This window comes from Muntiacus reevesi, chromosome 7 (genome assembly GCF_963930625.1).
Source record: "Muntiacus reevesi chromosome 7, mMunRee1.1, whole genome shotgun sequence".
Classification (NCBI taxonomy): domain Eukaryota; kingdom Metazoa; phylum Chordata; class Mammalia; order Artiodactyla; family Cervidae; genus Muntiacus; species Muntiacus reevesi.
In genome coordinates, this window is record NC_089255.1 from 29466029 (window position 1) to 29492780 (window position 26752).

The following is a 26752-nucleotide window of genomic DNA, read 5'->3' on the forward strand; positions in this document are numbered from 1 at the left end:
ACCCAAGACACACAATTCATTCAAGTGAATATATGGATAAAAAGTATTCTCCATACTTGGTTAATTTAAAACCCTTCCCAAGAATTTCTCTCCAAATGGCATTAAACACCTGTCACCAGGCTTAAAACACCTGCTACAAATAGTTTCCTGTTACTACCCAAAAACAAGCATATCATCTTCCTCTTTACAGTTAGGAACTGTGTTTTAAACCTTATATTAACTTGAAATATATCTCAAAACCATTTGCCTATTATTATGTGCAAAAAAAAGGTATGTACAACACACCTCCATGCAGTGTAAGTTTATATAGGTATAAAAATATGTTTGAAACATACAAAAGACAACCCAATCTTACAGTAATCAGGAAACAAAGAATTAAAACAAGTTTTTTTAAAAAAAACCCATGAGATTGGCAAAACTGGGACACTCGTAACACCCAATGCTGAAAAGAGCTGAAGGAGACAGACTCTGACACACCATTGATGGGAACATACAGCTTCTGAAGGACAGTCAGGCTGCATCTTTTACCTTCTAAATAAGCACATGCTTCAATCAAATAATTTCCCTTCTAGATACCTCTCCTAAAGGCCCACATGTGAGCACAAAGAGGCCTGTATTAGGACTGCATTATTATTTGTAAGAGTGAACATTGCAAACAGCCTAGATACTCATGGTAGGGTATGGTTAAATAATCATCCTCTTTCGGAAATATTTTACGGAAGTTTAAAAAGTAGGGTATATCCATTTCTCTCAAATTTGCTGTGAACCTAAAACTGCACTAAAAAAAATAAAACTTCACAAAAAGCTTGAGTTAATGCTCAAACTAAGACTCACTTCCCAAAATGACTGACGAAGTGATAATTTTCTCTATTTCTAAACATTCATGAATTCTCTAGTGATAAAGGTATGGTTTAACATTTAAGGTACTATATTTAAGTAATAAAATGAAAAGTAAACAGATAAATGATATGAATATATATGTGTATTATTCATGCATGTGTGTGTGTGAATGTAACTGTGATCACTTAAAGGCAGAAATGCTGTCGGTCATCTCTGTATCCCCAGGGTCTTTAATCCGGTGCTTGATACAGATGTTGCTCACAAATGTCTGCATGGATGAATCCACACCAGAAAGCAGTTTTAAGAGGTAAGAGACTTGAAAAAAGTAATCTAAGAGATTAAAAAGAAATCTGACAAAATCAAATGCTGATATGATCCAAACCAGGTAAAAGAATCTACCAAATTTTTAGCCCAGAAAAAAATATCTCTACAAACCTACATCTTCAAGAATGATTCAAAAAAGTAGGAAAAACATGCATAATTCAAGGAACACTAATATTTACCAACAATTCTAGAAGAAATCCTTTATCAAAAGTCGTGTCTTCAGCTTTAGGAAGGGTTGGTAACAAGCAGAGGTATGATGCCACCTGGTGGAGGGTATTGGAACTGCAGAATAAAAATATTGAGATCAGAATATTGTCTTATAATTATAACTTCACTTTTGAAAAGTAATTTTACAGGCAACAAATATATGAAATCAGATATGAATACTAAACTTATAATACAGACCTCTAAAAGTCTTCTGTAAACCTCTCATAGTCCTTAGATCTTTTCAGGGAGGCTTCAAGGACATTTTTTCATATTAATACCAAGACATTATTCAGGCTTTTTCCCACTGTCTTTACATGTACAGTGACAGGCAAATGTGACGGTGGGTAAAAGCTGGCGGCCTGGATCAAGGAAGTGGCACCATCGAGTGCTGTAACTGGTCATGGCATTCCTGCTGCCACAGTCATTTTTTTAAAGTCTATTTTTAAAATGTCCATGATGAAACAGCAAAGATTTATTAATGCTATTAAATTTGGACTTGAGTATCTGTTTTTTAGAAATTTTGTGTGACAGAACAGGAGGTATAGCCTTTGCACACATGTTTTACTTGAATGAATGACTGACCACCTATAGTTATTCAGATTTGAATAAGAGCAAAAAAATCTAAACAATAATAAACCTGTCGCTTCAATGAAAATAACAGTTTTGAAAACTATGAATAAAGCTACCATATAAATCTCTGGACAGATTTTTCTGTGAATCTAAGTTTCCATTTCTCGTGGGTATGTCTGAGAACACCAGATCACACAGTCAGTGCATGCTAAACTGTGTAAGAAACTCAAATTTTTTCCAAAGTGGCACTACCACTTTGAATTCTCATCAGCAATACATAAGAATTGCAACTGTTCCACATCTTTGTTAAGAGTCAATACCTTGTTGCTTTTATAAAGGATTCTAATAAGTCTATAGTGGTATCTCATTTTGATTTAAGTTTGCTTTTCCTGAATAACTAATAAATGCCAAATGATACTAGTACCTTTTTATAGACTCACTGAAATCTATATATTTTCTTTCTATATATGAAGTATCTGTTCATATCTACAGCCATTAAGTTTTTTCTTGTTACTGAGTTCTAAGCTGTCTGGATACTAGTCCATTATCAGATATGAATTTAGCCAGTATTTTCTCCCAGTATGGGGATTCTCTTTTCAGCCTCTTAACAATGTCTTTCAAATGGAAATTTCAAATTTTGACCAAGTCCAATTTATCAGTCTTTTTCCTTTATGGACTGTGCTTTGGTATCTATGGAAAACTTTGCACAAAGCACAATGACAAGATTTTCTCTTATACTTCTTGTAAGTTTTCATTGTGATATTTATGCCTATGATTATAATCTGTGTATATGATATGAGGAATTGGTCAAGTTTCATAGTTTGCACATGGATATCCAATTGTTCTGGCACCACTGTTGAAATTAGCCTTTTCCCATTGAGTTGACTTGTCACCTGAGTCAAAAACCAACTAATCATACATGTGTGGTCTATTTCACTCAACTCTATTCCAGTGATCTATGTCTACCCTGTTTTCAATACCACAATGTCTTGATTACTGTGACTTTATAGTAAGTTTTGAAGTTAGGTAGTGGAAATCCTCTTTGTTTTTTTCAAAAATGGTTTTGACTATCTTAGTTCCTCTGCCTTTCCGTATTAGTTTTAGAGAAAGCTTGGCAATTTCTATAAAATTTTCTGCTGAGATTTTGACTGGAATATACTTACATCTATAGATCAATTTGGGCAGAATTCATATCTTAACAGAGTCCTCATTACAAGACCAATAAAGTTCTACATGCTTGAAGATGAATGCTATCTAGACTTGCAGTGATCAATGTCACAATAAATATAAATATTAAATCATTACATTATACATATGATACTAATATAATATTTTATGTCAATTACTCCTCAAAAAAAAAAAAATTAGGGCTCAGAAATCAGACAACCAACTACCTAGGTTCAAACCCTATAACCTAGGAAAACTGTATAAGTTATAAAAAAAATATAAAAAAGAAAGCTACGACAAAGAAAAAAATTTTTTTTAAAGATAAAGATATAAATTTTACAAAAAAGAGAGAATGTATAATTATATTTAAGTAACCCAAAGATAAGAAAACTAGAGAGAAGCTAGTTTTAACTGTCAATAAATAGTAGTGCAACAAATAATATCACCTAAAACAGTGCAAAAATAACTAAAAGCAAATAAAGAAAATAAAAACCCAGTCGTCCCTTCATACTGCCTTACCTAAGAGGTCCAAAAAACTTGATCAAGGATTCCCGAGTATCTACTTCTGCCACATTTGAGAGAGCAAAATCATAGAGTTCAGGGAAATGTGCAAAAGCAGCTCTCTAGAAAAGAACAGGAAAAAAAAAATTAATGCCTACATATAACAACTTACTGCCAAACAGAAAAAATTTTTTAAAAAATATTAATGCACTTCTCTTTCTTATATGCTTCTCCAATGTGATCTCTGCCTTGTTCAAAAGCACTAGATACAATAGGAAAAGAAAACAGAATTGTTCTAGCAAGGGTGTAAAACCAGAGTCAGTGTACAGTTTTTGATTTCTAAAGCCGTATTTTGAATATACATGATAAGAGCCGGGAAGGCCCGCTTCACTGACAGGAAAAGACAGAAAACAAAACAAAACACTTTATTACTAAGAACTGGCTTAACAAAACTAACAGGAAGTCAAGGCAACTCCCACCGAAGCGGCGTCTGAGGGGCCTACAGCGAAGTGCGCATGCACCCGCTGGACTCCGGCTCTCAGGGAGGAGAGGCCTCCCGGGCTAACACCTCCAGCCAGCACGGGGCAGGCTGCAAGAAAACAGAGCAGCGCCATGCGGACTCGGTTACGTGTGTGAGAGGTAACATCTCCAGTCCTCCTTGATGCCGAGGGAAAAGACCCGCAGGTTTTTAATCCCCTGTAGAGGCCTGCCCAGAGGCTGCCAAGCTCACGGGTAAGGCCTGCCACGCGATCCCCACAGACGACGGCAGAATGCGCCTGCGGCAGGCCTGCAAGCGCGCTCCCCGAGCCGGAGACGAGGAGTCGGCTCCCGGGAGGCCTCCGGCACCGTCAAGGCCAAGCACCGGGACCCCGGCAGCAGGCGGACGGCCAGCCTCCGAGAGACCAGTCGCTGCGGCCTTGCCGGCGCCAAGAGAACAGCACACGCCACACCAGCCACGGGCACTTCAGGGGCGGAGGCAGGGGAACAAAAGCACGGACGCTCCGAGAAAGGCGGGAAAGATATCTGAGCTGGGACTGTGCGCAGAAGAGCAACGGCCTTGAGATGGTGGGCCTGACGGTGAAAGACAGCCTGGACTTAAGCTGGCTGTGTCTTTACACGTCCCCACCCTCTCCCCGCAAAAGACTCTTCAAAAGCTTAGGATCTTAATTACTTTAAATTAAGAAATAAAAGTCTTTTTCTTCCACCCGAGGAAATGGAGTTCAAGAGCAAAATGAGCTCAGTAATAAAAACAAAGGTACTTGGGGGGCATATCTGAGCTGCACTGGTAAATTTCAGCCCCATTACATGTCTTTATCTTTAAAATGTATGAAGTATGCACACATACTTTGTCAAGTTGAAATACTCTTTCAGAAAATAAAGTTGATATTTAAATGCACCAAATTTGCCCAATAACTAATATTTTTTGAGTGTCAAATATCAATATACTGATTCTCAAGACTGAGGACTATAAAAGAAAACCTTCTCTTTCATAAATCCATCAGAATTAGCAATATTTTAAAAATTCAAGATGAGCATACTATTAAATAAGTACTTTTCCCATTTGTACTATATAAAACCTAAATTATTTATGACACAACTTCATGGAACAGAAGCAAAGGCTATAATGCATTTCCCTTACCTGGAGAGAAGTAATTCTATCATAGTGAATAGTTGTCATCTCATTCTCTGTCAGAGCGTTTCCAGTCTGGTCATTAATCTCAAAACCAGTATAGAACTTAAGCATGTCCAAAAGCTGAAAGGATACATTTAAATTAACAAACTGTGCAAACATTAGAGCAAGAAGGCAAAAACAGACACTATTAAAAATAATAAATAAGTCCACAGACCTTCTTAGAGACACCGAAAAGCCCTGGAATGTAAACACTACTACAAGCATTTCAGAACATGTACAAATGTTTTATTTAGGTGAGCATAAAGTATACACTGTGAATAAATTGTTAAGTCTATCTCATATACTTGGTCTACTTCTACAGGGAAGAACTTAAAACTGCAATCCCAATACTAAAGAAACATTAAGGAACTAATCAAAGTAAGTCAATCATTTTAATGGGAAAAAAAAAAATCTCTCTACATCACTGTAAATATATAAGACCCATACAATTAGAGGGAACTCCTGAGGGTTTATGCTACTCAGAATTTTGCAATTCTCAATTAGCGATACTCTTCTCTATATTGAGAAAAAAAAATAGCAAGGTAGGAGGAAAAGCTAAGCTATTCGTTCCTCTCCTGAGTCTCCATGGCCATCAAGCCCTTTCTTTGGCTCAGTTCCTGCGACTGCTGAAGGCCTCCTTTCCCCCTGTGACGGCAGCATCAACAGAATCTGGGGCTGCATTTGCCCCCAATTTTTATTATTTTTAATTTTAACCTATAGCAGATCATATATTAGGATTTTTTAAATCAAGTTTTTTTGGAGTATGGTTGATTTACAATGTTGTGTTAGTTTTGGCTGTATAGCAAAGTGAATCAGTTATACATATATTCACTCTTTTTTAGATTCTTTCCCCAAATAGGTCATAACAGAGTACTAAGTAGAGTTTTCAGTGCTAAATAGTAAGTTCTTATTAGTTATACCCAGTGGTGTGTATATGTCAACCCCAATCTCCCAATTTATACCCCCTCCTTGATATTAGGATTTTAATGTATTTTAATACATGCGGCCAGTCATTGGATAAAATTTAGTAAGAGAACAGGAAAGAAAGGAATGCTCACAAACACAAGATAAGAGTTTTTAGGAGGGTATGTAAATATATACAAAAATGTTATCTCCAGCTGTGATCACACCAAAGCCAAGTGTTAGAAGTTTGCTAGAAGACTTTTCTTCTGGATGACACTGTGGGAAACGGGAAACCCGGCTACTCTGCCTTCCTTCACAAAGCAGGAGACCAAGTGCATTTGCCTTTCAAGTCAAGGCAGCAGGCCAAGTGTATACACACTTCCGCTGTGCCAACCGCCGTCACTATCAGCTCATGGAAAGAGAGCCAAGATATTAGGCTCTTTGCTAATATTTAATGACATTAAATAACTTCCCTTGAAATTAATGCTTATCATTTATTTATAGTCCACAGTAGTCACTGACACAGAATCAAAATATATGAGCACGTGGAACTATATCATACATTAATTTAGCCCAATGATAACATCACATATTAACAAAAGTTTTATTAGAATTAACTATCCCCCTCAATTTTAATAATGCTGAATTGTTTTACTGTTTTAATGAGTATTTAGAAGAGAAAAAAAGATGATGATATAATATTAGTAGAGGCCACCTACATGACGAGGCATCCACTTTGTATGTCAAGACTTGGCTTCACTTTAAAATGACTACTTTGGAATCTACATCATTCAACTAAATATTTAGCAAAAATTTACTTTGCGCCATTGCATGGTGAAGGAAGAAAAAAATCAACTTAGAAATGAAAACAGTAAGTATATTCAGATACACAAATGCTTACCTGGGAAAAAAGATGGCCATCCTCTTCTCTACGAACAAGATTGGAAAGGTAACAGTGAACCAAAAGGTGGGAGTCATCCAGGATGGTATTAAACCAGCGTCTCGTGGGGAGTAGGGCCTGGAGAAAGTAATCACCACAGCAGTAAGTCTGCATGCTCTCCCAGCTAGAGGTGAAGTCCACTGATACTCAGCGCAGAAGTATTAATCACATACAGAGTACCTTCAGCCCCTCAAAGACACTGCACAAAGCAAAGGGTCTAGTCCACGCTATAAATAAACTCAGTAGTAATGTTTCTAAACAAAATACAGCACTGGAAAAAAAAAATCTCAGATTCTATCTTGGCCGGTAGTTTTCAAACAAAATCCTATGTGAAATCCCAATATATACTGTGTGTGCGTTTAGAAATGGAGAAAAGGGAGTGAAAATCCCTAACTGGAGATTCCTTTCTCAGTTTCTCCTTCCCACATCATCCTACAGTCAGCAAGACAATACTGAGAAACTATGACAAGCATGGTTCTGAAACCACTAATCTAGTCAAATACCGTCATGTTAAAGGGGAGGTTATTGAGATCCTCAGAGATTATAGCTTCCAGAGCTTGAACCTGCATGAAGATCTCACGCATGACAGCTAGTCCAATGCACTAATCCTCATGTCTAGAAACCACTCTAGCTCTCCCAATAAGAAATGAACAAAAAGGATTTTCTTTCAACTTCCTGCATTAAAAAGGGAGAGGAAATGAAAGGAAATGAATTCAATCCCAACTACGCCAGCTCTGCATCTGAACTTTGCATCAAAAATCTTACACCTAGTAGCATGAAGTTTTTTTAAGAATTTTAATTTTAAAAATTGACAATAGCAAGCAGCTATATCTTTCTGCATCAACAATATTAGGCACACTTAGAAAAGTGAGATGATTAAAAAGATGGCCATAAACCTATGACTTCAGCTCTTTTTAAAACTCTATGAAGGGGTAATTAAACATGTCAGAAAATAAATTGCCCTTGCTGGACTCATGTTGATTTACTAAATAATGTTTTTAATACAAACACAGCCCTTTGACAGTCACCTGAAACTTCAAGAGTCAATCACTTTTGACTTTCTTCTCTATAAGACACTTGAAATAGGTACAAACTAAGGCCAGCTTGAGGTGATAAAGAAATATTTCATATATAGTCATGGGTTTAATCTTGCATATATAATCATTAGCTTCCTTAATGATTATGTAACAGAAAAATCACTGTACACTTCTTACCTCTAGATCAATCATAAGTTCAATAAATCTTTCACAGTAATGGACTTTGTCCATAGTGACAGGATCTAGATATAAGAGAGAAAACATGTTAAAACTTTCTTACTTAGGTCATTCTATGGTACTATATCTTAAAACTGGCAGCTATTTAGTTATTTAAATAAGGTTATTTATCTCATTCATCAGAATTGGACTAACTATGATTCAGAGTACAGACCTCACTATTTTCAAAAAGGGCAGGCCTTACCCTTACATTAAGCTCTATAAGTAGGAGAAAACGAAAAATATAGCTTGCATCAGAGACACATTTTAAAAATCAGACCTGCAAAAACTATTTTTAAAGTGTTTATTTTTAAGGCCATTTTTGTTTTCAAAATAAGTACAACTCTGTGACACGATATACTTTCAGACTACAAATCTCTATTTTTTCCTAATGTCAGAAAATGTTCTGCTATTTTACCAGCTGAAATCATCCTGGCAAGATTGTTTCAACTGAAAAGGAGAAAAATTTAGGGTCCCTAGTCTAAAGACTCCCAGCAGTGAATAACCCAGTGCTAGACCTACAGAAGGTGCCCTACAAATGCTTTATTTGAATTTATTTAAATCTACTTATTCATTTGTTGTACATAGGAAAATACAAGGGTTTATGTGAAGAAAGAATATGAATACTTTTGTAAGTAACACATGCCCATAGTTCAAACCCTAAAATAACGTAACTATAGAATATCACGGCTAGAAAAGACCTCAGAGAACATCTTACTAGCCTTTCATCTTATAGGTGAGAACTGAGGACCAGAGGAAAATCATTTGATTTTTGGCCGGTTAGAACTGGAATCCAGTTTTCTGAGACACAGCCTAGGTCATAGAGTTGCTAAAACTAAAGAATTTAAACAAGTGACTTTTAAATTAAATTCATTCAAACTGGTCCTCTGCTGTATCTTCTGTTCTTATTACTGGCAAAGGAAAATAATTTTGCCCAAAATTTAAAAATGAGCAAAATCTGTATTCCATATTTTTATTTATAGCTTGAGAAAATTACTGGAAATGGCCTATTTAAAATTAGAACATGATGCTTGGCACTCAATTTCTGAGTTCTGGTGGATAAAGCTGCGTATTTTTACACTAATTGGCCCTACGAGGCATGTTGTTCGAGTTGAAGCCCTGTTATTCCAATTTTGGACACCAATAAATTCTTATCACTTGCTTTTTATGTGTACTGTGTGTTTTTTCCTTCTTTTGATAGCAGCCCTGACATTTCAAATCATCCTACACAGATTTCCTTTATAACAATTGATATGGACAGTTGTTTGCAAAAACTTTGCAAAATGGAACTAGTCTTTTAAAAATTAGTTTTCTGTTTTCTAACAATATAATCCATCTGGTTTTATGCCCTTTCTAAACTGGCACACTATTATCATCCCTGTTGTTTCCTTTGCCAGTAAGTTAATAAATTCTGATTAAAGCTCAAGATCAATCTAAGAAATTTTGTTTTCTGACAATACATTATGACGATGGCAACATTTAGTGCTTTGTTAGTCATTAAAATTTCTGCAGGCCCTATACTGTTATATTTACTTGACTTTCAAACCTTTCTAGATGACATCCATTTTTTGAGGGTGCGAGGTGGTGGGGTGCTGCCTCACTTCAAGGCTTGTAGGGTCTTAGTTCCCGGAGCAGGGACTGAAGCTGGGCCCAAGGGAGTGAAAGTGCCAAGACCTATACTGTGAACCAGGGAATTCCCAACCCTGCACTAATTATTATACATTAGTGGCTCTCGTTATTAATATTTGTGTCAAGGAAACCAAATCTAAGTCCTCTTTCCAGGTTCAAGGTGCTTAACTGAAAGATTTAAATATATAAACATTAGGTGACAGATTATAGCATATGACAATTTTTTCTTTATACTAATACTGGTAGTAATATTATACCCCAAATCTGGTACCATAAATTAGCATCTGTAGCATTATTATCTATTCCTCACTCAATTACAGGTGTGATTTTTTGTTGTAAACTATTACTTGGGGAAAGTCAACATTTCTAAGTACACTATTGTTGTATTTTAGTTTAAACAAAGCTACAATCTCTGATCCATATGTATGGTATAATCTCTGGTGCATATAAATATGGTACACCTATTGAACTGTTCTTAGATTATATTTCAGTTAGAAAATAAAATATTAACAACCTTGTGATCATACATAGCATACACATACTTTTATTGTTTGTTTTTTTTTATTTTTACTTGATATTTTTACTAAGTAAACAATACCCTATTTGCACTCACCAGATGCTTATGTCAATCTTGCCAACCCAGCAGAATGTAGTTAGATCCTCTTGGTACATCAAGCGCATACTCATACACACACACATATATGTATCTATATACAGTGGGTAATCATGATATATTTTGAAGTTTATACTCCACATGGGGATCACGATGGAGGAAAATACTTCCCATTTCATCTTATAGCTCATATCTCAAAATAATTCTCCTCTTCCCCTCCTAAACAGTATTTGATATGGCTTGAAAACATTATTCAGTACCAAATTATAAATGCCACGTGTTATCTTGTTTACCATGTGCCAGAAACCTTGATCTAAACCTGTGTGTTATAAGGAAGCTCCAAAAATAACTGCTAAATAAATGAACATTTCAATAACCATGCTGGTGCCCTTAAATGATATGAATTTCTAAGGCAGTCACAATACTCAGACAGGTAGCATACTTGAAAAGGGAAGAACATAATCCCTTGTCAGTGTAATTTAAAATCATTTGGAGAGCAGTTTTTAGACTAAATATAAATACCAGATGGGCATCTGAATGGTAACTTCACAAATGAGCTGAGAAAAAAAAAGATCGTTACCAGAAAGTGGGACTGATTTCAGCACAGAGATAAACTTCTGGATGAGTTGTGAAAGAAATCTTCTTTCTTGATAGGCTCTAAAATCAGAGAGATAACAAACAGGGAGCAAGTTATTTTTGAGAAATAATTATTTGAAAAGTAAAACTTAAATGTTGAACAGCCTTTCTTACACTGCACAAATTGTTTCATTTCTCTCTGAAATCAGGACCATAATTTAAGCAGCTTCTTCCTTGAGAGAAATACAGCATTACATGAAGAAAACAGGAGCCTCATTACTGGCCTAATAATCAGCCAAGAAAGCATCTCTGTCTTATTATAAAAGTTTTCACTTGTAATTTAAAGGTCAGGACTAGAAAGGAGTTTTCAAAATTTCATTTATAGTCTGCCTTCAACATTAAAAATCTAATATAAGTATGTAGTTGAAATGAGCAATTTCATACTTTAATATGCTTAAGTTACTAAAGAGTATTACAATGTATAAAAATTAAATGTTAGTTTAAAAAACAACTTTTCACTCATTACTAATTTAAGATGCATCATGTACCAACTATTCAAAAACCAATCATCACGTACTGGACAGCTACAAATGATTATGCCAGCCCTGTTGGGAATAACAAGCAGGGAAATGACTAAAATATACTTAAAATGACGACATCATAAAATATAATCAGTAACACAAGACAACATTAATTAGTCAAACTGCCTGACATTAACTGAGCACCTACTGCACTAGGATCTGGGCTGTGTTGAGGACATCATACAAAATAATCTAATGCTGACAGCACACCTACAAAACAGGTTCTATTCTGTCCTGACTTCACATTGAGGCTCAAAGAGGCGCAGTAACTTGCCCAAACTTACACAGCAGGTGAGTGTGAAACCTAGGTAAGTCTGATCATCGAACTTACACTCTATAAACAACTATACACAGTCTAATCATTACAAAAAGAGCTGGTGTTTCAGTGAAAAACACTGTGTGTTTCAGTTCAGAAGCAAACACTGCAGGCTTAGTACTTGGTCTGGAAGACTGCTTAAAAGGTTAGCCTCAATTAAGTCAAGTAGAGAGACAAAGGTGGTTAGGAAAGGAATGTTTAAGAAACGATGAACAGTTTATCGATTTGGAATTAAATCATACTAAGGTAATGGGAAGAGAGGGTTTAAATTTTTAAAAAGTAGCCAAATAACACAAAGATACCATGTAAGTAGCCCGATTAAGAGGTTATTGGTTAGAAAGATATCATGGAAGAGATGAGACTGGAGTCTGAAGCTAAAGAAAGGATATTCCTATTCTGACCCTGTTCTCCTGTCCTCATACCTCTCATTTCCTTACTCCCAAACTTGTTTCTCTGACATCCAGCTTTTTTCAGTTTCTCTCGTTTTCAGTGATCACCAGCACAACTCCAAGCTTCCCTTCTATCCTCAACCCTCTTTTCACAGTTTATATACTTCATTACATAATCTTACTCATACTTATGACTTCAACTGCTATCTATGGGTGAACAGAGTATTATCCTAAGTGGATGAAAAAATAAGTCAGAAGAAGTTATCATAGGCTCAAGAAGTGAGTCCTAAGCATATATACATAAGCAGAGGGAGGAAAAAAATGAGTGGAAAGGACACTTGAGGATGAAGAAAGAAAAAAGGATCATTGCTAGAAGAGTCATGGAGTAAATAAAGCCAGATCACAGGTAGACGAGAGAGAGAGAGAGAGAGAGAGAGAGAACAAACCTCTTGGAGCAGGGGTCCCCAACCCTATGAGGAACTGGGCTGCCCAGCAGGAGGAAAGCAAGTGAAGCTTTATCTGTATTTACAGCCACTCCCCATCACTTGCCTGAGCTCTGCCTCCTGTCAGATCAGCAGCAGCATTAGATTCTCATGGAAGCACAAACCTTGTGATCTAGGTTGTAAATTCCTTATGAGAATCATCCCTGAAACCATTCCCACTCCCTGCCCCAGTCTGTGGAAAAACTGTCTTCCATGAACCGGTCCCTGGTGCCAAAAAGTTTGAGGACTGCTGTCTTAAGAGTATACAGATTCTTCCCTTCCTTCCTACTAACAGAACTTTGTTTGATGACATAAATGCTTGATACCAGACTTTTATCCAATTGATAATAATTACTATTAAAATAACCCACACCCTCATCTGCTTCCTTACTCGTTGTATACTTCATTTATTTTCCTCCTTAGCATGAACCACTGGATAATATATCATAAAATCCATCTGTTATTAGCTGCTTCCCCCAACTAGAATGTAAACTTCACAAGAGCAGGAATTACTTTATATTTTGTTCTATACCATATTGCCTATACCTATAATAGTACCCAGTAAAATAATAAACACTTAGATTTATTGAGTAAATGAAGTGTATAAAGTGGAGTGTGTAAGTCATTGTTAAGAATAAAGGAATGGGAAAAAGAAAGAAAAATTGGACTGACAGCCTGAAGACTGGAGAAAATTGAGACCCATCCATGATGAACAAACTATGCTGGACAACAGGCAAAGGGAAGACCGCTGATAACACCTGTGACTGGGGCAGAGATAAGGGAAAGGAGAAATGATGATGCGTGGCTTCTCCACTGAAACTCTGTAAATAGCATTTCTATGATGCTCTAGGTAAAAGCACTTCTTAATCGTTTATTTGGTTCAGCACTGCATAAAGTGAAAAACAAAACAAGTCAGCAACATCTGAGACCCACAACTCAGCATAAGAAACCAACATGGAACAAAGCTTGGGCAACATACTGTTCTCTTGCTTCTGGATCCATCTTCTCATCATTCTTTTTAATCAAGTTCCAGAATTTTCTTAGCTTAGGTGTCTTTTTTAATTCTAATTCCAATCGTGCCTGAAAGAATGATGTGGCATTAAATCAGCCATAACCCCTATGCAAGAATATAATATAGAGCAATGGGATAAAACCAGATAGGAACGTGACAAAAGTTGGAATCTAAGAAACTAATACCTACACTTTAAAAAACTAGTTCAATTCCATTACCTGTCAATAGAAAAAAAATAAGACAAAAGAAATTTCTCATTAAGATTTTAAGCTCAGTAATAAATTTTCTTTCATATTTCTAAATTTCTAAATTTTCTCTCTTATTTCTAAAATTCAGGACTTCAGTTTGAAAAATACGAGCATTAACATTTAAAGTTCAAAAAGTCAGTCTGAAACAATGCACATAAAACAGCTATCATAATAAGGAAATGTCCATACCACCACTCTTTCTCACGGCACTTATCCATTTTTAAGTGAAGTCACTCAGTCGTGTCTGACTCTTTGCGACCCCATGGACTGTAGCCTACCAGGCTCCTCCATCCATGGGATTCTCCAGGCAAGAGTACTGGAGTGGGTTGCCATTGCCTTCTCCAGGGGATCTTCCCAACCCAGGGATCGAACTCGGGTCTCCCGCATTGAAGGCAGACACTTTAACCTCTGAGCCACCAGGGAAGCCCATTGGTAATAATTATTTATAGGTGCCTGTTTTAACCTTCATCAACTGGTATCTATGAATGAGCCTGTATATCTGAATGTCTGCAAAACCACCCACGTGCAGGAAATGAAATTCTGAATACAGTATTATATAGAAATCTGAGTTTTAACTTAACACCCTAAAATCTGTTAATTTGGCTTTGATACTCACCCATATTATCCAATAAGACTTTGATGGAAAAAATGAAGTTGTTAATATTAAACATAATTCTGATGTTCTCCTATAGCTATATGTACATTCCATTCAAGGAAAATTAAAAATTCAAAGTCTGTATTTAGTCTCATCCAAAGACCTATCTATGAATAATAATATTTTACTAAATTAACTCCCTTTATGAGCTCAATAGATATTACCTTACTTCACCTTAAAATAATGACATTAGGAGAAACATTTATTGGCTTACACACAAAAGCTTTAAAACTGAAAAAAAACTACACCTATGATTAGTTAATACGTAGTAAATTAGACAAATTTGGTGGGGAATTTTTAACTGCCATTTTATATTCATATTAAAGCTACACCATCTAAAACCACATGCTCCACTTACAAATACACGTTGAGTTTCTGAACTGAGATACTCACAGGCTGTAAGCCCATCCACATCGGGAGAGAGATGAGCTGCTGTACTTGACTCCGTATCAAGTCTACTTCCTGTTTAAAACAGTCGTGGGGGGAAATACGCCATCAATTCTTTCAAATTAACAATTTTTTATTATTAAGAAGTTCAATCCATTTTTAAAAAGATAAAGCTAAGCCTCATGATTTGCAAATTCCATATCTGTGATTTCATCAACTTGCAAAATCTATTTGTAGCCCTCAACACTCCCAAGGCTTTCACCGTCATTCGGTGACAGCACAGAGCAAAGCGGGAACTGCCCAACACACACGTTTTGAGCTTGGGCTAGACGAGGTGTGCTCTGCCTTCTTGCTTCAGCTCTCTTACACTAGCATCTCCTTTCGGCCTATTTAGCGCTACTTTCTCACAACATTGTGATCGTTGTTGGTGACTTTGCTATTTACAGTGGCCCCAGGCACAGGGCTTCAGGGTTGTTCGGTGTTCCCAGGGGGAAGAATGCTGTGATGTGACTCAAAGAGAAAACACTGTGTGTTAGGGAAGTTTGTTCAGACTTAAGTTACAGCATTTATGTAACATGAGTCACATAAGTTAAGTTCAACATTAACAAATCAACAACATAGCTGTTGTTGTTGATCAACAGCAAAGTGACTTTAAACAGAAACACATAAAACAAGGCTACACATTGATCACCTGATGAAAACGTGACCAGAGGCTTGCATGAAACTCTCTGTATTTTCCCTAAGAGCCGTAGTTCAGTTTTAAGCTAATTCTGTGTTCACAGCTATTTTTTAGAGCATAACTACCTCAAATAATGAATACTGGTGGTAAACTGAAAAAAAGTACCAATAATAATAAGCTAGCTTTTAAGTTAGTTAAACTAGCACCAAACTACCAATACTAATTAAATCTTGGTTTTCTTCCATTTCTGACAAGGAATCACATCTATTTATATTCGTTTTGTTTAATTTAATAAATGTTAAAGAGGTAATGCTGAATATAAATCTTTTTCTGGTCTTTGCAAGACTCATGTGAGGTACTACATGGAAACAGATAATAACCATTCATCTATCAACACTGTTTTCAGGGTAAGAAAGAACCTCATGCATTGTCCTGCATGGGTCTAAATGCACTATCAATTCAGAAGCACCTTTATACACACATACACACACACACACACACACACACACACACACACACACAGGTGTATACCTATTTATTTAAAGATAAATACCTTCAGATAACCACAGGAGAGAAGTACAAATATTAATTACTATAAATGTTTATTTTTTAGAACATAATCTTACAAAGAATGAAAAATGTATCATAGGCAACCCAAGAGATTTTGAAAGATCATCCATTATCACCCCTGAACAGTCAACTCAAAATGGAACTCTTCTGCTGACCTGCCAGGTTATGTGTGAAGTATGACTGAAGTAAGGAAGCTACGTTCCTGTGTATAGTTTACGACACTCATCTCATTACTCAATGTTCATGTTAACTGACTCTTTGCTGCTCTACATTTGAAGAATTTCAGTTTTTATCATTTTACTTAGAAGCTAGATAGAGAAAAGAATGGATCAAGTCCAAATCTACTAAAAAGCAGACAGATCCTACAAGACGATTTTCCCAAGAAGGGGCTGAAATGTTAGCACTGTCCTCATTCTTCACTAAACTGTGAGGAGCTGGCTGTACAGCTAATCTCATTTACAGTCAACTTAAAAGAATAAGAAAATCTGAACAGTCTCCCAAAAGATAAAGTAAAATTACCAAACTATTGAAGCAGTGGTCAAGAAAAAGCAGTAAGACTGTCTGTTCGTGGAGTGAAAATTCACCATCAGTTTCAGCTAGTGCTGCTTTCAAGATGCACTTGAAAAAGAATGGGAAGTGATCTGGCTTCTTCTTAAAAGTCTGAAAGAGAAAGAATAAAAATTCATTTTGAAATGGCTTGCTCACCTCTTTTTCTTCTATAAGCGAACACCAGCAGACTTCTTAGGAGTCTATTAACCAAATGTAATAATTATAAAAAGATTACTTGCTTACTTATAATTCACTGTGGCAAGTCAAATATAGACTTCTGGCAGGGAAATGTGAGAGTTGCAGAAATTTTCAGCTAATAAAATAACAGCTTTGATTCCTCTATTTTTTCTTCAAGTATTAGGCTGGTAATTAGCTTAGGATTTGTTTTTTTATTAAAAATCTGAAGTGTTTTAATTCTTTTAATTTAAACAAAGAAACATCTTGAGCAAAAACTGAAGTCTTCATATTCTATTTAATCTCAAAGACACCCTTTCCTTTATATTATCTTTTTATTGTTAATATACAAATAACGTTTTAAAAAGAAAAGGCAAATAATGTAAACATATTCAAGCTTCTCTGTGATCTACCTCCCCATCTTTGTTACCTCTCTTTTCTTTTATAGGCAAGTGCTCCAAATGTATGACCTACACTAGCTGTTTGCACTTAAACTTCTCTAAAACAAGTTTCCATGTACAGCACTCCCCCGAAGCTGTTATAGCTGTCAAGTCCTAAAGATGCTTACCATCCCTCAACTCCTTTTTGATGGGAAGGTTTCTCTTTGTCACTTTACAAGGCAGTGTCCCTGGGGATCTAGCCTCATTCTTCTCCCTCTCCCATTACTTCAACTACCATACGCTAATGATTCTAAATACACATCTTCAGTCCAGATTTCTTCACTCCTTAGATTGCTTTGTCTACTACAATTTCATCTAGATATTCCAAAAGCAATTTAAACTCAGAAAGTCCAAAACTCAATTCAACAATTTTGTACCCGCCAAAGTATTCCTCAACCCTCTTCTACCTATCTTGCTAAGAGGCACCTCTCATCTTTTACATTCAGTTGCCCAAACCTGGAAGGTTACTGAAAATAATATCCCCTCCCTCAAGCTACTTCAATGATCAAATCCAATCAATTTTACTTTCCAAATCTGTGTGTAACCTCTTCTCTTTATCTGTATCGACTCTAATCACCAAAGTGGTCTTTACAACATGAAAACCGGTGAAATCATTCTCTGGTGTCCCTCTCCCTTCCTCTGGTGGTTCGAAGCAACTTTAAGAAACCTCTAAGATTTCTCAATAAGACAAGGCCCTTATATGATGGTAATAATGAATATTTGAGGGTCCATGGTTTTAATCTTAAAGAATGTTAACACCTTTTCATTTTGGAGACTATCCCCTCAAAAGAGATGGCAAGTATACACAGCTTTCCTTCATTTAAAAGAAGTATGATTGAGGGGAAGGAACTCTTTTGATGAGTTGACCATTTCATCATGGCCAAAGAAAACCTAGATTTTGGACCTTTGTTAGCTGATCGAGGCTCTGTTTCAGTAGCTCAAAGAGAAAATGTCAATTATAAATTTCAAAAGAGAAAACAGATCCCAAATCAGATAAAGAGAAGACTGAAATTACAATATAAGCACCTGTCTTGACTTTATTATTATTTTTTTTTACCATTTATTTTTATTAGTTGGAGGCTAATTACTTTACAATGTTCATCGCAGCACTGTTTATAATAGCCAGGACATGGAAGCAACCTAGATGCCCATCAGCAGACGAATGAATAAGGAAGCTGTGGTACATATACACCATGGAATATTACTCAGCCATTAAAAAGAATTCATTTGAATCAGTTCTAATGAGAGGGATGAAACTGGAGCCCATTATACAGAGTGAAGTAAGCCAGAAAGATAAAGACCAATATAGTATACTAACACATATATGAGAGGGTAACAGGCAGGAAGGCCAGGGGTCTCCAAACGGAAGAAATAGGCTGCAAGTGCCAGACATTTTTATCTCTCTTAAGCAGCAGGAGGAAACAAACCAGTGATATGTTTTTTCTTCTCTATACAAATTTAAAAGGAGGTTTCTCTTAAAATGCTGTGTTGCCATGACACCTGGTTTCACCTGAAGCTAACTACTCTCAAACCTTGAGTTAACCAATACATTTCTTTTCCTTATGGAAATGTTGTCTTAAGCTATGTTAATATACCCCAGACTCTATCTTCAAGTTGGTTCCGCCAAAGGGCCTAACCTACTTACTCAGATATTGTTCCCTAATCTATGTAAATGAAACTATTTGTTGGCAATCTGCCCTTCTACAAGATTCAAGTCAATCGTTTTATGGCCAGGGATGAATTATCTGGTGCCATTCTAAATTTTATGGCATTTCCTTTCTTTTCATCAACAGACTGTGAGTGACTATATAACATACAGCTAAAGACTAGGAGGGGGGTACTCTTTTGCCTCCTTCTGATGCCTATGTCAGAAGCTTTCTCTATCTCATTTATAATTTAATAAAACTTTATTACACAAAAGCTCTGAGCGATCCAGCCTCGTCTCTGGCCCCGGATTGAATTCATCTCCTCTGCAGGCCAAGAATCCTGGTGTCTTATCGTTCAGCAACAATCTTTCATATATATGGAATTTAGAAAGACGGTAACAATAACCCTATATGCAATACTGTCTTGACTTTAGATATACTACTTTACTCGGGTAAAACTATAAACACATACTCTCTGTTGTGAAACAAGGCACTGAAAAATATTATCTCATTGAACATTATCTGTTTGAGCTCAGTTCAGTTCAATCACTCAGTCATGTCCGACTCTTTGAGCTACTTAATATAAAATTTACTTTATCTGATGTAAAAGTCTTTATAATCCAAGCCATTCTTTGTTTGAAGCACAAAGCAGAAAAATAATTTCACACTAATAATTTTTCAATCCACAACATATTAAAGAAAGAACTAAAACCAAAAGAAATGTCATTGAGTTGGCCGAAAAGTTTGTTTGGCTTTCTCCATACCATCTTAGGGAAGACCTGAAGAAGTTTTTTGGCCAAACCAATACTTTTCATACATCCATTCTTTTTCTCAATATTTACTTTATTTTTGGATAAAGTTCTGTTCTAAAAATATTATCAGTAAAAAAGCTACTTTGTAACAGCTTAAGTGAGCACAGTAAGAAAGCTATGAAGTAATTTAAATCTGTTACCTCCCATGCAGGGACATTTTCTCTGAATTTTTCATTCACCATGCAGCAGATTGACATTAAATAGGCTTTGCTAGACACTTCTGGAGAATAATTCATCCAGAGGTAATTTTCAAGATACTGGCTGTAAAGAATAAAAAGGCATAGAATATTTCATTAGTTACTACCATATCATTATATCACTCCCCTGAAAAAGTCTAATTACTTAGAACTTTTTGAAAATCTGTATTTATAATCTGAGAGTCCTTCACAAATTAATCTATAATGTAGGTCAGTCCTACTATTGCAAACATGTGTAGCAAATATGGCTCTGGAGAATGAGAATCTTATACTTTCAAAGTAGGAACACATCAAAGATTACTGACATATATAATTATCACCATTAGAGCACTGGATATTTCCTTCTCTAAGGTGCTTCATAGAGTAAAAAACAAAAATATCTGACAAATACCAGCTCTAAAATGATACAATGGACAGCTTCACAGACAAAAGTAACTGGGAAATGAACACAAACTCCTATCAGGACCAAATGATTTCTCAAAACTAAGAAAAAGACTTACTCAAAAGGAGGATCTGTTACTTAATTTACAAGGCATTTAACATAAGTCAGTTTTCAAGGTAACTGGCATTTTCTTTTCAAAATGCCAAAATTCTTATTTTAAGACTGGTGAAAACATTCCTAAACTAAGTAATTCTGATTTTCAAAACAAAACTTAACCATTTCTTGTTCAGAGTAGTTATAAACTTCAATTACTGTCATGGGCTGTAAAATCCTCTTAAGCACTAATGCAGAACACAGAACTTTTTTGTTTCTATTTTAAATCACTCCACATGAATAACTTTTCAATATAACTTTTCACTTACGTCTTCATGTATACACGCATGCATGCACATGAGCACACACACAGTTGTGCATTTCAGATTGCCCTATAACAGAATTTTTCTACTTCCTCTTAAGCTTCAAAGGTCTCCTCATGTTGATATTTCCAAGGGTTTATCTTTAGGAATCATTCTTACTTAGTTTACAAGAGCCTAGGAAACTGGTAAATAGTATTTTATCCTAAATAACTGCCAAAAGGCTCCAAGTCATAGACTACTCTTTTATATAGTAAATGCATGAAACTTCGTATCATTCTTTTTTAACAAGTTTAAATTCCTTTTCCCTAAATTACGCCTTTCAGATCTTCTGCTAGTAAGTCTCTTAGTATGAATCTGTCTGAAATCTGTTTATTTCATGCAGTTTAGCTGGTGACAGAATTCTTTCTTGGTCGACAGTTCTATTTTTCTATTTACTAGACTCATTCTACTATCTTTTCTATTATTGCAATTGCGAAGTCTACAATCAGTCAATTTGTTCTTCTTCCTCTGAGTAATCATTTTTCCTCCAGCAGATTTTAAGATTTTTGTCACTGTTGTTCTGTTCACAGCTTTCTATATATACTTCCTGAATCTTACAGACTCATGTTTCAACTGTAGAAAATTCTTAACCATCATCTCTTCTAAATTGCCACTCCCTCATTTTCCCTAAATCTCTTCTGAAACTTCTAATGGACCTTATCATTCTAGACTCTATATCTCTTAATTGCCTTGTATGCTTTACATCTCTATTTCTCTTTTCTGTTATTTTTTTTCTCAGCTCTAAATCCCCATTCACTAATTCCCTCTTTAGCTGTGTCTATTCAATTTAACCACTGAATTTTTTAATTTCAATGACTTTTATTTTCATTTTCCCCCAAACCTGTCCATTTTTAATGTCTTGTTTCTTACACATATTTTATTTCTTCTTTTATACTCATAATAACTTTAAACATGATTTGACAGTATGTATATGATTTAATTACCTGTGGTTTTCTGAGGAGTATCTAATTCTGCTCTTTGTTGCTTCAACTAAATCTTGCTGTAAAGTGCCCTGTAATTTGATACTCACATTCATCAAGGTTTTAGCTGTAGCACTTTTTTTGCAGTTTAGTTGGTTGGAATACATATCATTTCAGAGTATCTTTATATTTGATTCAGCCAGATGCCCCACAGATATCATTGGCTTGCCACAGTTTTTAACAGTAATATCATGGGTATTACCTGATTACACAGTGAACTCCAAACCTATTCTTTACATTTTTCAGATGAGGAGTCTGAGAATATGAGAGTCAATGATCTGCTCAAGATGATGCACTTATCTCTGTGATAAATCGATGATACAGACCACACTCCAAACTACATCTCTTTAAACCAAACTTAAGGACTGTTCACTAATTCCCTGATTCTATTTTGGCAACTGCAGCAAATGTAACCTATATAATGTAACCTATAACAGCATGTCCCTCTGATGAGTTTTCTCAAGATTCAGTTCACTCTCCTATACCTAGACACCTTCCCCATGCCATCTCATTTTCCATTCTAGCAAGAGGCCATCAATCATCTCTACTACAAACGAGAATTATTCTGTCTGGAGGGTGGCACAGAGAAAACTGCATTTTCACCCAGAAACTACATAAAAGTTCTTGGAAGGTAACAACGCACTATTTCAGTTATTAAAAATCTTTCATTGTCATTGGCACGAAAATATGTTCTGCTGCTTTCTCCTTTAGTTCTTGCAATTCTCTTGGTATATGGTATCTGCCAGGACTATACAACTCTGGTTTTATCCTAACTGTGTATCAGCAACCACTTGACTTTTATTGTTCTTCTTGAAAGATGGCATGGTATGATGAAAAAGTGTATTAATCTAAGGGTCATATGGATCCAATTTCTAGCCTAAGTGCTCTCTATAAAATAAGGAAGTTCTCACTGGAACTATTATGAGGGTTAAATGAGATCAAGTATTTAATAACAATACAGTTCTTAAGATACAGCAGTCATTTCACTTACAAGTCAATTCATAGCTACAAACTTCAATTTTTCTCTGCAATAATAATAACACCTCAGCTCAGTTCTGATCAGTTCAGTCTCTCAGTTGTGTCTGACTCTTTGCAACCCCATGGGGTGCAGCATGCCAGACCTCCCTGCCCGTCACCTACTCCCAGAGTTTACCCAAACTCATGTCTATTGAGTTGGTGATGCCATCCAACCATCTCATCCTCTGTTGTGCCCTTCTCCTCCCACTTTCAATCTTTCCCAGCATCAGGGTCTTTTCAAATGAGTCAGTTCTTTGCATTAGGTGGCCAAAGTATTGGAGATTTAGCTTCAGCATCAGTCCTTCAAATGAATATTCAGGACTGATTTCCTTTAGGATGAACTGGTTGGATCTCCCTGCAGTCCAAGGGACTCTCAAGAGTTTTCTCCAACACCACAGTTCAAAAGCATCAATTCTTTGGTGCTCAGCTTTCTTTATAGTCCAACTCAGCTTTCTTTATAGTCCAACTCTCACATCCATACATGACTACTGGAAAAACCATAGCCTTGACTAGACGGACCTTTGTTGGCAAAGTAATGTCTCTGCTTTTCAATATGCTATCTGCTGCTGTTGCTAAGTTGCTTCAGTCGTGTCCGACACTGTGCGACCCCATAGATGGCAGCCCACCAGACTCTGCTGTCCCTGGGATTCTCCAGACAAGAACACTGGAGTGGGTTGCCATTTCCTTATCCAATGCATGAAAGTGAAAAGTGAAAGTGAAGTCGCTCAGTCGTGTCCCGATTCAGTGACCCCATGGACTGCAGCCTACCAGGGTCCTCCATCCATGGGATTTTCCAGGCAAGAGTACTGGAGTGGGGTGCCATTGCCTTCTCCAAATATGCTGTCTAGGCTGGTCATAACTTTTCTCCCAAGGAGTGTGTGTCTTTTAATTTCAGGGCTACAGTCACCATCTGCAGTGACTTTGGAGCCCCCCAAAATAAAGTCTCTTACTATTTCCACTGATTTCCCAATCTATTTGCCATGAAGTGATGGGAGTGGATGCCATGATCTTAGTTTTCTGAATGTTGAGCTTTAAGCCAGCTTTTTCACTCTCCTCTTTCACTTTCATCAAGTCTCTTTAGTTCTTCTTCACTTTCTGCCATAAGGGTGGTGTCATCTGCATATCTGAAGTTATTGATATTTCTCCCAGCAATCTTTTTTATTCTAGCTTGTGTTTCATCCAGTCCAGCATTTCTCAAGATGTACTCTGCATACAAGTTAAACAAGCAGGGTGACAATATACAGCCTTGACGTACTCCTTTACCAATTTGGAACCAGTCTGTTGTTCCATGTTCAGTTCTAACTGTTGTTTCCGGACCTGTGTACAGATTTCTGAGGAGGCAGGTCAGGTGGTCTGGTATCCCTGTCTCTTGAAGGATTTTCCACAGTTTGTTGTGATCCACACAGTCAAACGCTTTGGCACAGTCAATAAAGCAGAAGTAGATGTTTTTCTGGAACTCTCTTGCTTTTTTGATGATCCAACAGATGTTGGCAATTTGATTTCTGGTTCCTCTGCCTTTTCTAAATCCAACTTGAACATCTGGAAGTTCACGGTTCACGTACTATTGAAGCCTGGCTTGGAGAATTTTTAGCATTACTTTACTACCTTAATTTTGAGGTGAGTGCAATTGTGTGGTAGTTTGAGCATTCTTTGGCATTGCCTTTCTTTGGGATTAGAATGAAAACTGACCTTTTCCAGTCCTGTGGCCACTGCTGAGTTTTCTAAATTTGCTGGCATGTTGAGTGCAGCACTTTCACAGCACCATCTTTTAGGATTTGAAATAGCTCAACTGGAATTCCATCACCTCCACTAGCTCTGTTCGTAGATGCTTCCTAAGGCCACTCGACTTCGCATTCCAGGATGTCTGGCTCTAGGTGAGTGTTCACACCATCATGATTATCTGGGTCGTGAAGACCTGTTTTGTACAGTTCTCCTGTGTATTCTTGCCAACTCTTCTTAATATCTTCTGCTTCTTTTAGGCCCATACCATTTCTGTCCTTTATTGTTCCCATCTTTGCATGAAATGTTCCCTTGGTATCTCTAATTTTCTTGAAGAGATCACTAGTCTTATGCCATTTTTGTGAGGATCAAATCAGTTTATGAAGGGAGTTGTTGTTTTTCGGTCTCTAAGTAATGTCTGACTCTTTGCAACCTTGGACTGAAGCACATCAGGTTTCCCTGTCTTTCACAGACTGACTTCTGATACAGACTATACCTCAAGGGGGTGTGGAGAAGTGGAAAAACCATGAGCTTTGGCATCAGACACTGGCATCCTAGCTCCACCAGTTACTTAAACACATTATCTTGAATAAATTACTTAACTGCTCTGATCTCAGTTTTTTTCCTTCACTATATGGAAAGTATAATACTGACTTTTTGCAGGATTGCTATGATTGTTCTATATATAAAATATTTAACACTATGTCTAGCATAAGGTTCAATAAATGACAAATACTACTATCATCAATAACAATCTTGGCTTTTACTTCCAATCTACTGGCCATACCTAGTTGTAATAGAATCTAAATTGTAATCTAAAAATTGCATATCCTCTTCTGCCTGAAATATCTGTAAATGGTTTAGGTCAGGAGAAGGTTGGTTTGGTAATTATAAATACGCTTGGAAGGAAAAAAATGGCTATAGAATGCATTCCAGTTTACTCCCATTGTAACTAGAGGAACCAAGTAAGAGTTCAGAAATTGCTCAGCACACACTATCTCAATTAGTGAGAAATACTTCAAAATACAGTTACTCTAACAATGGAACAACAGCCTTGGAAGCAAAAGATGTCATACACGTATTCCAAAATAAGTCAAACACAAAAATATAAATCTTCAAAAGTCTATAGTAATTATTTTCTTACCAACTCACAGAAGTATACAGAAAACCTAGCTAAAAGTTAAGTCATGTTGTCATCTTTAACTTCATCAAAATAAAGTCTTTTAACTCACCTAAATTCCAAGAGCATTATCTTTCTGATGGCAAACCTAAAAATATAAAAGTCAATAGTAAAATTTTTTAAATAGAGAATATAACATTTCTGAGTTACTAATACAGATGTATCCTGGAATCTTATTTTAATACTGACTCACATATCAGAATAATTATATCCAATAAAACATTGAGGAAAGCATATTTTGTTTTTATATATTTTCATTTTGTTCACTTTATTTATTTTTAAAAACTATTTGCAGCTGCTGCTGCTGCTAAGTCGCTTCAGTCGTGTCCGACTCTGTGCGACCCCATAGACAGCAGCCCACCAGGCTCCCCCATCCCTGGATTCTCCAGGCAAGAATACTGGAGTGGGTTGCCATTTCCTTCTCCAAAAACTATCTAAGAAGAATTATATCCTATTCATATAACAAACACAATTAGCACAACGACATACAAGGATATAACACACAAACTAATAAGCCGAGTAGATTTAATCAAAACACAAGTTCTTATCAATATTCATAATATTGGATCACCACTGCCAAAAGCTAGTCTGCCTCAATTTCTTAAGCACTAATTTTCTTTCATTTAATGATAATCAAATGGAAAAGTTCTGCTGAAGTCATGCCTGCCTTCCTATATAAGGGACACA

General features: G+C 36.3%; 1 protein-coding gene across 1 annotated transcript in view; it reads right to left on the reverse strand.

Annotated features, from left to right (window-relative positions):
* Window positions 1-26752, reverse strand: part of AQR (aquarius intron-binding spliceosomal factor) — a 90236-nt gene that overhangs the window by 55337 nt on the left and 8147 nt on the right. Inside the window, exons 4-14 of the mRNA XM_065940161.1 lie at window positions 26118-26153; window positions 20276-20396; window positions 17034-17174; window positions 15272-15340; window positions 13943-14043; window positions 11200-11276; window positions 8339-8403; window positions 7086-7202; window positions 5249-5362; window positions 3628-3731; window positions 1344-1446 (exon numbers count right to left, since the gene is read on the reverse strand). Coding sequence (XP_065796233.1) covers window positions 1344-1446; window positions 3628-3731; window positions 5249-5362; window positions 7086-7202; window positions 8339-8403; window positions 11200-11276; window positions 13943-14043; window positions 15272-15340; window positions 17034-17174; window positions 20276-20396; window positions 26118-26153 — 1048 coding nt within the window. The remainder of the gene's footprint in view (window positions 1-1343; window positions 1447-3627; window positions 3732-5248; window positions 5363-7085; window positions 7203-8338; window positions 8404-11199; window positions 11277-13942; window positions 14044-15271; window positions 15341-17033; window positions 17175-20275; window positions 20397-26117; window positions 26154-26752) is intronic.